Raw genomic sequence first — 14,515 nt, 5'->3', positions numbered from 1 at the left:
AAACAAACCCATTGCAACCTCATGCTGATCTGGAGCATTGATTTCTGGCACGTAGGAGAGCACACGATTGAAAAAAGTATATTGAAATGTAGGCTCTTCCACAGAAGAAAAGTTTTTTTCATATCTCATGCTACATAGCATGTAGCATTCCAGTAATCTGAGTTCCATACTTGCCAACTCTCCCAAGTATTTTGTAAAGTTTATGAAATTAGTCTCGTTTTACAATTTTACGAATGTTGCGTCGAATTTTACTAGTATTTCAGTTCAATTATCACTTGTATGTCTCTGAATCTCGCAATTGCAGTCAGCTGGTGGTGAAAGGACGCCAAAAAGGTATTTGCTTCGAGCAAGTTTATACAGAGAAGTTCCTGAAGCAGGAAAATTCGGCAACGCCAAGGTCGCTGAAGAAAGTCAGTATGATATAAAACAGTGTGTTGCTTGCCAGTATTGGTGTACCAAGTTTGTTGCTTCTTGTGTGTTGGATCTAGAGGTTAATCATAGCTAATATATAAATTATGCATGTATCTCTGAAAATGAGTGTGCTCAGGGCCAGCTTTAAACAAAGTACATTACATCCCCCCCCCCCCCCTCGGTGCCATGTCTGTCAGATTTTTATGAATCTTAAAGTTGATAGGTTGACAAGTATGGAGTTGTTTATTGCTATGAAATCACAGCACACTTCTTAGCAGAAAACTGTATTGCAGAGGAGATGACTAAGCAAAAGTATTGCCAAAATAGATCTTGCCTGAGGTAGTGATATACAATTAATATTTTTGACAACGTAATCACCACACTATACAAACACACATAAGATACAAAAGAAATGTGCGAAAGAAGTAAATGTGTAGCGCGGCAAATGGCTTTTTCTGCACAGCCAAGTGCCGCTGCAGCTGGCTGCACAGCGCAGCATGACGGCTCCACCAGACCAAAAGAAGCTAGATGGCACCACGTTCCTATAATGGAGACACCCACGGACTCTTATTTATGGACTGTGCCACATACCTGGTGCGGTGGTGGCTTTGGGCAACAGGCATCCTGCAGTGAAGGCTGCCTTGTGATGCCTCCCTTGCGACCTGGCGTAACCGACACTCCCGAAGACGAGGACGACGATGGCACAGGGTAGAGGGGGCCTGCACGCGGCTGCTGCTGCAGCCCAGCGAGGAGGACAGGGCTCTGGGCCATTCGGTCCAAGTCCTGGTCCGGATCTCGCTGCTTGACGCGCGAGTCGAACGCCGTCTCGTAGATGTGCCGCTGGCGGGCCATCTCGTCGGCGGACAGCGCCCCCCCTGCGGCAGGGGTGGCGTGTGCCGGAGTGGGGCTCTTGTTGCGCTGCTCGTCGGCCCTCAGCAGCCGCAGAGCCACTGCAGCTGGGCCCGTGTCCCAAGGGTCGCAGTACTGCACATCGCCCGCGTCGTCGCCGCATGCCTCTGCTGCCGACGCCGCTGCTGATGCTGCTGAAATTGATGTACACGAGCATTGATACATCAGTGTGCACGTTGTGTGATGGTGCAGTCGACTTTCGTTAACCTGACATCAGTTACTAGGACACAGCATCTAATTAGACCAGGTGCCAACAGGCCCGGTACCTGCTACTAATAGGTCCGAAGCACGTTGAAAACTTCCTGAATTTTTACAAAATCGGCCAATTTGAACAACCTGGAAGAAAAGCTAAAAAAAATAGGAATGTAAATGTGAGGACAGACAGGGACTTATGTTCCCATTTTTTACCCCTAGTGTTCAAGGATGATCACATTCCTTCTTGCCCAACTCGCAGCTGCTTATAACTCAAACAAATTTTGCATGTGTCCTCGATGTCCAAATAACAGAGGTGGACATGTTGGATGGGCACAGACGTAACAAGAAACTGTGCCCTTATCTCTACTTTATGAGATCTATAGCAAAACCTTTTTACATAACGAATCTGAATGGCAGTTGGAATTCGCTAAAACTGTTACTTCGTTATAACCATTATCCGCCCTCACAGCCAAGATTTCCCGTCGGCAGAGGGGAAGTTACAACCAGGTATGCTACCGAAGCCGATGTAACATCCCGCCGCCTTGCCCTGCCAAACAACTGTGGAGTAAAATAAAAAAAGAGAGTGCAAATGTGTCAATTTAATTTTCCGGCTTAAATATAATTTGTTCTTCTGGAATGTGGTACATGCGCCGCATCATTTATCGAAGAAGTGATGAACTGCTCAGATGCGAAGTCACGGGGCACATGAATGCGCGTCCTGGGGTGCCGATTATGGACCCTGTAAAATCCCGCCATATGCTGTCCAATTCTGCCATCTAACACTTTGAACCAATCAGAGTAACAGCCCTGTGGGCAAATCAGAGCTGACGAGATGGCGAAATTAAACAGTGTACATAATAGCACATACGCCTGGGCATCTTCCATTCTTATCACGCGGCCTGCTAAGTGACCGATCCTATCGATAACGGCCGTGCTGCGCCGTGCAATTCATGTCCGAGTCAATGACGAAGGGCGAAAACAATGGAAGATGAAATGTAATATTCGCAAATACGGCCCCTGCACTTTTCGTTCTCGGCCCCTGCACTTTGCTTATCGCTGTTTCATAAGAGTGCTGGTGAAGCGCTGCAAGACCCTGGTTACGTAAAACGCCTACTGTTAGACGTGGGCGAACGCTTCTAAACAACAACAAGGAAATTCACCGACGATTACGACACTCCATAATGCTAAATTTGAGCGCAGTTCTATACGTGTTTACATTTTGCAATATATTGGCTGGCGCAGACAATTTGTCTCGTGTGGCAGGTTGAAAACGGAGCGAAGTGTCACGCCACTGCCTCGCTAATCGGGAGATCGCGTGAGGTAATGTGTGGGTGACGCATGGGCGCGATTCACAGCAGCCGCCACATACAGACCTCCGCTCGTGCAGCGCTTTGTTTCCATACAGACGACGCACGCTACTCTGGCGCCATCTCGTAGCCATCATCGCCGCAAAGTCCGTCTCGCGCGGAAATACGCTTTTCTTCTCACGCTTTCGCCATACCCTCCTCCTCCACTTTCCTCCTCGCGCTCTCTTCGCTATCGCCGTCTTTCATCTCCCGCTGCGCTCCGCATTCGCTTTCATCTTTCACTGTGCTTGTTCGCGCGGTTACACCGAGGGACGACGACGACGCAGGAACGGGCGCCTAAGAGCTGCGCTCTAAAAACGATTTATTTGCAGCGAAACGACCACTGTGCGAAATCAGAGGCTTGCAGGCAGTGCTCCTCCGGCGCGCTCACGAAACGCCGATAAGCCGCGAGCGATCGCCGCGAAGCCACGAATCTCTTAATTTATCGCGGCCACGGAGGGGATAGACGGCGCAACGTGTCCACCAAACCATACGCTCAGCTGCTCGTTTCATTCTATAATCCGGAGTGACAGCGCAGGGCACTCAACCAAAGCGCAGTGTATTGTGTGCATAGAATTCCGGAGCTGCGAGAGAGTAGTGTCTTATCGAACGAGTGGTGAAGTTTAGCAAGTAATGCTAAACTTTACCAATCGCGTAATGCAGTTGATAGCCCCTTGAGCCCCTGTATGCTGCAATGAACTGCGTGTTCATTTGCATGTTTATCCCCGCACGGTAAAAGGAGACGCTCGGGCGGAGCGATTGCCGGCATGCCTTTGCAAGGCTGAACCCGCCCGTAGACTGCACCATCCTCCTGCTCCTCTAGTTCTGCGTAGCGCGGAAGTTGAGCGGCCGCCGACTCGGCAGCGCGCCCGGTTCGATACATTGCCAGGTAGCCGACAGCTCGCAGAAGTGCTTTAAGTTGTACTGCCGCATCAAGCGAGTTAATACTAAAAACGTCGCGCGCCGTTAGGTTTGAGACTAGCTGGCGCGAAATTACCAGTAAAGCTTCGCTATGAAATATTCGAAAATGTTCGTTACATCAGTTTATAGAAAACTATTGCTTCGTTACAACGAGGTTTGAAATACATGAGTTTATATAAGAACTTCAAGCGAAATTACGGTTACTTCGTTATTGTGTCGTCGCAATCTGCTCACTATAACGAAATTTGAACGTACCAATAGTCAGCACAACGGTAAACGACGGTGTTTCAGAAGGCGTCCATACGGGTGATATTAATTAAGTGCGATCCATATCTCATCGTAGCTGCGCGACAAGGTGCTATATGTCAAGAGCTGAGGCACAGCTTCAAAAGCTAAGCTCGAGCTAAGTGGATGGGACAAAGGCGCAGTTTTTCGCTGTTTAAGCGGTCCTCGGTACATTTAAAAGCACATTAAATAACAACATTAATTTAGTTTACACTGATACAGTATTATTACTGGAGAAAAATCAAGACCAAATTTCTTTTCTGACGCTGAGAAACTCGGGAAATTGAGTAACATTTCTCGAACCTGGGAATTTGGGGCGGGGAATGTGCTAAATTTACTTCAGTACGTGTCCCAATGAGAACTCAGCCAGAGTACTGGCTTCGAAAATCTAGACATGGACTGCACGTTTACCGGCGACAAGGCGTCGGGGTCATGCTACGCAGGCTGAGTCAAACAGCTGGGATATTGGGGTCATATCAAACCTTCGATACCTAAAGACATTGAAAGAGCTGCTTTGTGGTCTCAGTACACTGTACGCACGTACAGATTGCCTTTTTAAAAAGTTTTCAGGCCACTGAACTCATGACCAGAGTTTACTCTGAACAGTGAATGGGAAACGTATATTATATATCCACTATGCTTAAACTCCTAAATCGGGCATCAGGCCACACGCGTCGTGCTCTTTAGACCAATAGGGTGATGAGGACTCCCACTCTCATCCTCGACAGCCTTGGAAAAGCGGGAGTATGACACAAGCCTCACGACGACTGCACGCAGCACTCTTCATTTATGTGCAGCGACTTGCGAAAAAAAGAAAGAAAGAAAGAAAAAGAACGAAAAAAAAATGAAAGGAGAAATGAAAAAGAAAACGAAAAAAAAAAAAACGCATATCCTAAACGTTTTCAATGCTTTTTCACTTGTCTTTTACCGTACTGACTTAGTAATTGTCGCATTTATATGCAATGGATTCCTGAAAGTGATGTTGGGCGTTTAAGCAATTTATGGACATCCTGTGAACATTAACTTCTCGTTCACTGGGCTATTCTAACTGCATGGACGGAGGTAAATATTCTCCACGTGTGGCACGCGTCGAGAACATTCGCGTTAGCTTTCTCACCAGCTTCATCCGCTGTCTTGGAGGCCTTGCTGCCGGATTCGCTATGGATGGCGGAGGACGCCGACGCGGAGCTCGAACCGGAGGCCTGCGACTGATGCGGTGGCGGCTGAGGGCTCGACTTGCTGCCGCTGTTGCTGAACCGTTGGTTCTCGGCCGCGTTCTTCGACGACGACGAGCCGCAGCTGATGCTCGGGGACGTAGGGGCCGCTGCACAGAAAAAAAAAAAAAAAGTGTGGTTATCTCTGAGACTAGCGCAACAACAAGCTTCATTGAATTTAGCGTAGACCCAGCTCGCCTAAAAAGAATCTGTTACTGAGAAGTCCAATATGTTCAGTTCATCTAGCGGTCAGTTAATGAAGATTGAAATTTTAATGAGTGAAATGTTATTTTATTTTGTTGTTGTTAACTTGCGCTATTACATATTTTATATATGAAAATGGCAACTTGACAACGCTTTAACAACGACAGAAGGGACAGCACTTAATAACGCTTGGCATAACGGTTAAACGTGATGCGAATCATGAAGCCCTCTTAAAGTGTGCCAAAATCGCGACCTACGGCTGCTTTTGCATCATGTTCACCGTCAACATGCTGTCGCCGCGACCAAGGAGCACGTGCTGGTGTCACTCATCAGTCAAATAATATAAGTTGTCTCCCACACAGAACGCGCAACATATTCCCAACGTCTACGCTAACGCCATTTGCAGCTGTTATTGCAGAGAAGTATCCAATTAAACTTTCAAGCCGACAGTGTAGACGGCACTAACGGCCACGCACCGACCTGCAAGAGCTACGCAGAAAGTCACATCCAACAAAGTATAAAGAAAAAGAGAACCGCTTCTGTTCGTTCAGTATTATTCCCTCCTGTCCATCTGAACATGCCGGAAACACAAGTGTGGGCTTGACTTTGAAAAATGATTTCGTTTTTTTTTTTTTTTGTACTTTAAGCATTTTGCGCTGCATAGACTTCTTATTAGATATCACACGACGAGCGATAGTTTCCAAGGATGCACAGTCATATTTGAAATGCGCGTTGAAGATATTACAGAGATGTCATGCTACTTAAACCAACTGTCAAAACGTACAACTGCGTACAATTTTCAATTACGTAGACTCGTAGAGCATCAGCTATGACAAAATTTGGTATTTTCGCGACTTGGGGGTGTAGCCTGAAATCAGAATCGTACACCTCTGCAAGCTTCAAGCTGACGCTGCATCTCTCAGATCGACGCAATACAGCAACGCAGAGAGAGAGAGAAAAAAAAAGCCCAAACATTTTCCTTGAGGCTTCCGTGCTCAGCAAACATTTCCAACCAACCATATTTCAAAAATTTTCTAGAGCATTGCGAATTGCGGAGATTTTCACGTTTGTTGCATACGTCCACCTTTTCGACTGCAGTAAAGTAATATATAGTGGTGTATAATTCACATAAAATGTCATTCCATTCGCTCGCCGATTTTACGACGGAAAGCACCACATCTACGCATCAGAATTGCAAGCACCAGCACAACAAATCACACTTAATGAATTTCAAACGAACTCTGATAACGTCTCTTACTATGTGCTAAGTGTGTTAGAATGGAAGCACGGAAAGATTGACATTTGTCGTTTATGAGGGCGCTATTAGACGATCATCCAACCTACTCTTTTTTTCATCCATGCCTAATCAAGTGAGCAAAGTCTCTGATATGGCTTTGCGTTTTCCAGCTACACTATATGCAAGACAATTGATTTTACTGTCGTACTTGAAATTGCCGTACTTTGATCGGCCGATGTCAGTTTACAATGGTACCATATAGCAATAAATGCGTTAAAAATTGTTTTGGCCATCTATAATTTTTTACAACTAAAACGCACAGAATAAAAAGTATGGTGGTTACATATTGCAAGTACATAAAGGCTTCGAAACAAATTCTGTCTAGTTGAGCAAGAACCTGGCTTCGACTTCGCTTATGACGAGTTTGTTCTTGACATAAACGAAGCGAAAATACTCTTTATAATGAGACATCGGAGCCCCTGAGCCATGTTACTAAGGCTGCAACGTTTTTGCTGTCGTAATCTAGGATCATGAAACTGCGAAGAGTTACTTGAACATCACGATTAGGAAAACGAAGCCTTCTGTGCTGTCTTAACTCTGCCATACACGCAGTTCCCTTCCAATTTCAGCCCGTGAAAGTCGACGCCGGACAGCAAAGACGAGATACTAATCCTTAAAAGGCAATGGAAGAATACGCGGCCGGATGGGACGCGGCGCGGGGATTACCGGAAGGACACGATAAGGAAAAGCGCTCGAAAGAATGGGAGCATTAGGAAGTGATTAGTGTGTCCGGAAGCAACGGTTCCCTGAAGCATGGCAAAGCCTGGGACAATGAAAGAAGCGCGCTCAGAGCGGGAACCGACAGCGAATTAGAAAGGGCGAACAGCTCGACCAAGTAAGGTTCTTTGCCTTATCGTGCCGTTTATATTTACTCCCGCGAGCCCATTCCGTGCCTGCCTTCTTAAATTTTTTTTTATTAGACATATTTGCTACGTAAAACGTGGTAAAGAGAGAGCGCCTGCCGTATTCGCTCTCGGCACGCTTTTGCACAAAGCGCGAGCGGCGCGGATAAAAATGCAAACAGCCCTCGAGGCATCGCAGGACAGCTTACGCCGGAAAAGCAGCGCGGCTCACCAAATTTGACGGGGCCTCCCTGCGACGAGGAACTCATCCGATCGGATGGAGACCCCCGGGATTCGAAGCCGCGCAGGGAGGTCGCGTCTTTCTCCGCCCGTTTTCCCGGTTTCCCGTCTCTTCCACATCCTCGTGTCATCGTCCGGGATACCAGAAACTGCCTCCGGGAGAGACACGCGATTCAACCGACCGGACAGACGTTCCCGTTCCCCAGCGCGCTGAGGTACCGCTGCTTCTATCGCATACACTATATAGCGTCTCCGCCTTCTCTCCTCTCAATTCTGCACCTTCATACCGAAAGGCAACACTCTCCTTCTCTTCCTCCTCAACTGGCGTTCTCTCCCCAACCCCGTTCGCCAGATTCCGACTAATACACACCATCTCACTGAAACAGTGCAGTCTCGCAGAGGCTGACATGGGCGTTGTCGAATTAAACGCCAAATTGCCACGTCAGAAGGGTTCTCGAATGGTAAACGGCGGTTAGGTCATGTTATCGCCGCTTATGTATTATGATCAGTCGGCGAACAGAGGGCCGTCATTCGCAAATCGTTCATCTAAGAACGACTTCGAGGAATTCTTCCCCATTGACTGCGTCGATTCTAGATTCACCAGCGCTGCACGGATTTCAGTAAATCAGAGTGCGCATGCCGCCGAAGGAATCGCTCGTCCGTTCGCAGTGGTTGTGTCTCGCCTTTATTCCCAGATAAACCGTTCCCCCGCTGCCGCCGAGGATCCCTATAAAGCGGGCGCAGAACGTCCAATCGAACGGAGGCTTTCGCGGAGAACAACGGGAGACGCGTGCGACAGTGTACCCGGGAAGGGCTGCTGGCGGGGGAGTCAATTTTCGTTCGAGATGGGTGCGTCTTCTGTGCTTCGGCTTAAGCCGGAACAAGCGTCGATTGAGGAGATCGCTGACAAGCCAAAGCTTTGCTCGGCAGTGCTCCAGGGGGACCGCCTTTTTGTAGGGACACGGGCTTTTAGGTCCGGCAAGGAAAGCTGGGCGAACGAAGCTGCGAACAGTGCTTCCCCTGGGAGCGGATTAGGCGCGTGAAACTTATACGCTGCCCAGATGGCCACGTCTTAACGGTCGTGCCGATATAGAAGTGGAAGCGCTCTTTGTCGCGGAGAAACTTGGACGTTCCTGCGGACAGAGGTAAGACGCATACGGAGCGGACGGATAAGGTTAAAGCAATGCTTAAAATACACGGCTGGCTTTCAAGGAGGCTTTAACTTTTGAGAAGCATAATAGGCCCGGAGAAATAATATATATAATACGATCGGCGCCATGCTAAATCGTGGGAGCCATGAAAAGGGCACGTAGACAACAGTTTTAGCTACATTGCATTAACGAATGAAGCGCAAATAAGTAGACCTTCGTAGGCTAAAAGGCGCGTTTTTAAGTTTCCGGCATAGCAAACAGTGCAAACACACACAGGCAAACGTAAAACAACTAACCCAGCTTAGAAGCCCCGTTACGTTTCCAGATCTAAAGGCACTCTTGCCAATTACGTGTCTAGCTCAACAGTTCAATGAGTGATATCGAAACGTTAGGATATCAATGGCACCGTATGCACTGTTTTATGAGTGACTGCGAAAGTCGAGGTTTACTCTCACCCATCTATTATGCATTTCACGACGCGAAGAAGTGAACTTTGACAGGCCTGCGGAGCCTTAATTAACAGGCATGTTGAGCCTTCCGAGAATAAAATCGGCGTCAAAGTTCACACAACTCAGACTGTTGCGAACCTTGCCGGGAACTATATGACTACAAAAAAAGAAACACACAGACGGGACCACGTATACACGTGTTTCTTCATTGTCAGCATCTAGTTCGCGCTATGATTCACAACAGCAAAGATAAACAACTCACTCAAACATGCAGACAACGCGATCTTTTTCGTAAAACGAAAGAGCACAAATCCAGACTGTGCATTCCCTATAGCCTGCACGAAGCAATTTTCTTTTTCTTCTTCCTTTTTAAACACCTCGAAGCGTAGGGACGTCGAACGAGAAGGAAGACGCATGAGCCCTGCGTCAGCTACAGCGCGTGGATATTTTCTCCAGAACATTGATAACGATATGCAAGAACCACGCGCTGTCTGGATATCTTACACCGGATGTAACCTAGAACCCAGCGGAATGAAAGAATAGAAAAGCGCGTGCAAGCGCTGTCGTTGCGCTCGCCTCAGGAAAGGCTCACAGATTGAACGAGAAAGGTCTCGTATATTGACGATCTATCAGTATGCACGCCGACGCGAAACGACAAAGAGCAGACACTGTCCGAGGAAAAAAGAAAAAAGAAAAAAAAAACAATATATATATATATATATATATATACTACGGTGACAAAAATAAATAAATAAAATAAATTAATATAAACCGTAACGAACGTACAAAATGATGTGAAAGAAATACGGTTCGCCGTAAAACACCGCGCGGGAATTGGGTGAGAGGCCCCGGAAAAACGAATAGGAAGCGTGCCTAGTAGCGGGACAGCAGCGAGCGCGAGTAGCCGATAAAAAAAAAGGAAAAAAAAAGAAAAAGTAGAAGAGAAAGTGCCCAGCCACCGACATTGACGATAAATGGGTTATAAACTGCCGAGATTACGTACTGGATGGAGAAAGATATAGGCAAATAAAGCGGGGAAGGGGGGGGGGGGGGGGGGCGACTTGCCCGCGGCCCCGCAGGCACGAGGATCTTCCCGCTTTTCCGTCTCCGTGCTTCCCTCGTTTTCCCCCAAAGACTCTCGGGAAAGAAACAGCACTCACAACCTCTACTGTTCCCTATACGTGACACATTCAACCTCCTTTCCCACTCCCCCTGCTCCAACTTTCTTCATCGTTGTTCTTTTCGCTTTCTTTTTCATCAGGTTTCAAATGCCATCTATAGCCTTTCTCCTCCGGTATTACTCTCTCCCTGTCTTTTTTTTTTTCTTTTCCTGTCGCATCATATTTATGTATTTCACGAAGACCCCCCGAAATGGGTTTCTAATACGCCGGGACGAAAATTACATTTCTGCTCGACACACACACGCTAGATAGGACAGCCACCAAGTGTATATCTACCTTATTCTATTCTTTTTTTTTTCTCCTTTTCCTTCCGTAGGTGCCTCGCGGCGCCGCTTTCTCGTTTTTTCTCCCTCGTGTGCTCATCCTGGACAATGCGTGTGCGTGTGCTTCATAGCAGGTAAAATGGCCCCAGGGAGCACAGCGAAGTGTAGGAAGCAGATCCCTATATACAGAGGCAATATAGCCAATCCCCGCCAATCCCCCGAAACGACGAGGGTAAATACGAAACGGATGTAAAACGCAAACAAGAAACCACGAAAACGCGAGGCACCGAAAATTAAATGCGTCTTTTATTTAAACCTCTGCAAAGGCAACTATCAACCTTTATTTACGTGCACGTCAATTCTTTCACTGAATTCGCGCTTGTAGCCCCCAAGCAAGCGTAAACACATTTGTAGCAAACAGTATCAACCGTGCCTGCCTTGCGGGACAACCGAGCTGTATTCAATGTTCCGCACAGTGATTGCTTCGCACGTGATAACATCGGTCTCAACAAGGTAAACCCCCGGACACGGGAAATGACGCGTGGAGCGTAAACTGGCGAGTAACTTGGTCCCTCAGTTTGAAGTCGCATAGAGGAGCAGTGGTGTTGAACAAAACGAGCGTAATTCGAATTTTATACGGCCACGAATTCACACGGTTGTGAAGTGAACTATCTAGGCAGCTGTAGATCGCCGCAGCGAGTGTTGATAGAAATAAGCGATGCTGTAGCAACCACGCTTGTGACTTTACATGTAGCGCTTTTATAGGTATTTACGTTGGAAGGTAGCTGAAAGTTTCTACAACTAATAAGCAGCAAACGACAAGAAAATGTGTTGTACCAGCCGCAAGACGAAGCTGATGCAAAACGTGGAACTCTCATTAAATGGAGAAGTTTATTTATATAGCATAACCATCTTCCAGATTATTATAGATTCTCATCATATTTACGGCTTACGGCAATAAACAAGAAATTTCTCTAACATTATATATCTACACAACTGGCGCCGACATCGGACAGACTATTCTGCAATTTAATCTACAAGATGAGCCAGCATCACCTGAAAAGCGCCGCCCCGTGGATAATTAAGTTTGCGCTCAGCGGAGCCCGCCATGGACCCACACTCCTAATCCAGTACACGGACAAAAAGAACGCACCAGGCGTGCGCACGTTTTCTTACCTGATTAGAGAAACAATTCGCACCTAGGTTAGGCTACACTGCACTCAAAAAAAAAAAAAAAAAAAAAAAACTATTCTTCCGGAAAAACTATGTTCCCCTGTAAAGCGTGCACCACCGTACACACTGGCGCCTGTAACAAAGCCCTCTTTTGACAAGGATACGCGTGGTGCCGAGGACTCCCAGCCTTCAAAGGTAAGCGCATCTCAGCGACCGAATTTTATACCTGCTTTCTAGCACTATCTCTTTCCTGTAGAAAATAAAATTGCGCTGCAACACATTGGCCGCCTGAAATGATCAGTAAGAAGTCCGGCAACTGCAGCCACGCATATATACGATCTTTTCCGCCGTGGAAAAGCTGGCATGTGGAAAAGCTGGCATGTGATAAAGCCATCTTTACAAGCGAGCGTCCTAGTCCGCAACCTGGCACAATAAAGAGGACGAAAGATTACGAAGCGCCGATACACTAAAAATAAAAAACGGGAATGTCTCAGCCGGACATATAGCAGGAAATATAGGTGAGACACGATAAAATAGGTGCAGCCACCAGCTCTATAACACATACATACATTTAAAAACCAATAGTACGCCTGCTTCAAGCACTTGGTCAAAACGAAGAAGACAACGCTGGCGCGTTCACTGGCTTGGTCGCAATAGCTACATGAACTCTTAGGGATTGGAAAGTTTTAAAATTCTTAAGGTTATATTTTGAGCATGTGTAGTTCACATTCTTCTTCTTTCTTCTTCTTTCTGGGGTTTTACGTGCCAAAACCAGTTCTGATTATGAGGCACGCCGTAGTGGAGGGCTCCGGATTAATTTTGGCCACCTGGGGTTCTTTAACGTGCACTACAACGCAAGCACACGGGTGTTTTTGCATTTCGCCTCCATCGAAATGCGGCCGCCGCGGCCGGGATTCGATCCCGCGATCTCGTGATCAGCAGCGCAACGCCTTAGCTGACTGAACCACACCGGCGGGTGGTTCACATTCTTAAAGATTTGTTTCCAACAACAAGGGGAAAGGCAGTGAAACTAAGACATAAAATTTTAATAAGAAACACTGACTGAATTACGATAAACGTAAAGTTCAGCATGATAGCCACATAAGAACAATAACGCATTTGCTCCAAACATTGCATTTAAGATAGACGAAATTCATCAAAGCACCACCTAGCACGTTTGACGCGCTCCAAAGGGAACAACCCAATTTAGTTAACGGCTACCAACAACTCCAACGCAGATCCTTATTTGTTCCTGCTCCTTCGAGAACAAGAAAGAAAAATGAAGGAAGCTAAGCGTCGAGTGACGGAGACAGCAAAGTATAAAAGAAAAAAAAAGTTTGCTCAGCATAGAGACCGGACGTATAACAAGGGTCCTATACAGGAACTCTTCTAGCCCAGTCTGCGCGGAATGAGAGCGTGTGCCGCGCAGCACGGTACGAACAACCGGGTAATAACTTAGCTGCTCCACCTTATCGGTGTTCGTCCGGAACTTGTTTGTGACGCCTTTCGCTTGGAGAACGCCCAGTTCCTTGCGTAAGCTCCCAGCATCGCATGCGCTGGCACGGAGCACACCTAGCAGCGTATTTTTCTCCTCCGGGCGCCACGTTTCCTCCAGCGCGATACAGTAAAGCTCGCACGCGAACGTTAAGAACAGATGTTCGGCACTTTCCGTCCAATTTGGCGCCGAAGGCGTGGACCTACGCGGCGATCTGCCGAGTAAGGAAGGGCAATAAAGAATAAACGCGGAGAAGAAAAATCTAGCGAACGGGAGACAACCGAGTCTGCGCCGAGAGGAGCTACTAACACCGGGATAAGAGCAGATTTCATAGCAGAGGCTGAAAATAGCTTACGGTCCAAGAAGCGCTTGCCTTTCCAGATGACGATGACTATAGCTTCACTTCTCGCGATGTTCTTCGAAGAAAATCTAAAAAATAACGTAAGCAACAAGCAACGAAGGATTTGGAGGTAGTTCGCACAACAGCCACGCCTGACAGCTCATCGCCGCGAGATTATTGTAAGGAGGACACCTAGGCTGAGACCTTCGCGTTTATTTTACTGGCGTACTTGCGAAACATCGGCCTAGAGTTTATTCTTATCGCTTCGTCGTGTCTTTTATTCCACTCGCACAAGGCTTGCAATTAGAAAGACACGATCGCAGCTAGGTTACGATAATGTAATAAAACCACGATGAAACGCCAGTCTGGTACACATCGCTCGCCCTTAATAGTGCGCAGAGCTGGACACCACGTAGGTACATGCTCACAATGTATTAAATGTTGAGCCACTGTTCACAGCGCAGTATGACATACAAACAACACACGTTTGACGAAGGCGACGGCTTAAGCGAACACATCAGCGACTTTTGGCCAAACTTTCATGCCTCAATCTCGACCCTCTCGCACTGTCATGGATTCATTGCTTCCTAACAAATCGC

At 47.1% G+C, this 14,515-nt stretch overlaps 1 protein-coding gene across 1 annotated transcript in view; it reads right to left on the bottom strand.

Annotated features, from left to right (window-relative positions):
* Window positions 1–14,515, bottom strand: part of LOC119442359 (serine/arginine repetitive matrix protein 2) — a 58,488-nt gene that overhangs the window by 28,688 nt on the left and 15,285 nt on the right. Inside the window, exons 3-4 of the mRNA XM_049662990.1 lie at window positions 5,185–5,391; window positions 1,003–1,454 (exon numbers count right to left, since the gene is read on the bottom strand). Of these exons, the coding sequence (XP_049518947.1) occupies window positions 1,003–1,454; window positions 5,185–5,391 (659 nt within the window). The remainder of the gene's footprint in view (window positions 1–1,002; window positions 1,455–5,184; window positions 5,392–14,515) is intronic.

This window comes from Dermacentor silvarum, chromosome 2 (assembly GCF_013339745.2).
Source record: "Dermacentor silvarum isolate Dsil-2018 chromosome 2, BIME_Dsil_1.4, whole genome shotgun sequence".
Taxonomy (NCBI): Eukaryota; Metazoa; Arthropoda; class Arachnida; order Ixodida; family Ixodidae; genus Dermacentor; species Dermacentor silvarum.
This window is presented reverse-complemented; position numbering and strand designations above follow the sequence as displayed.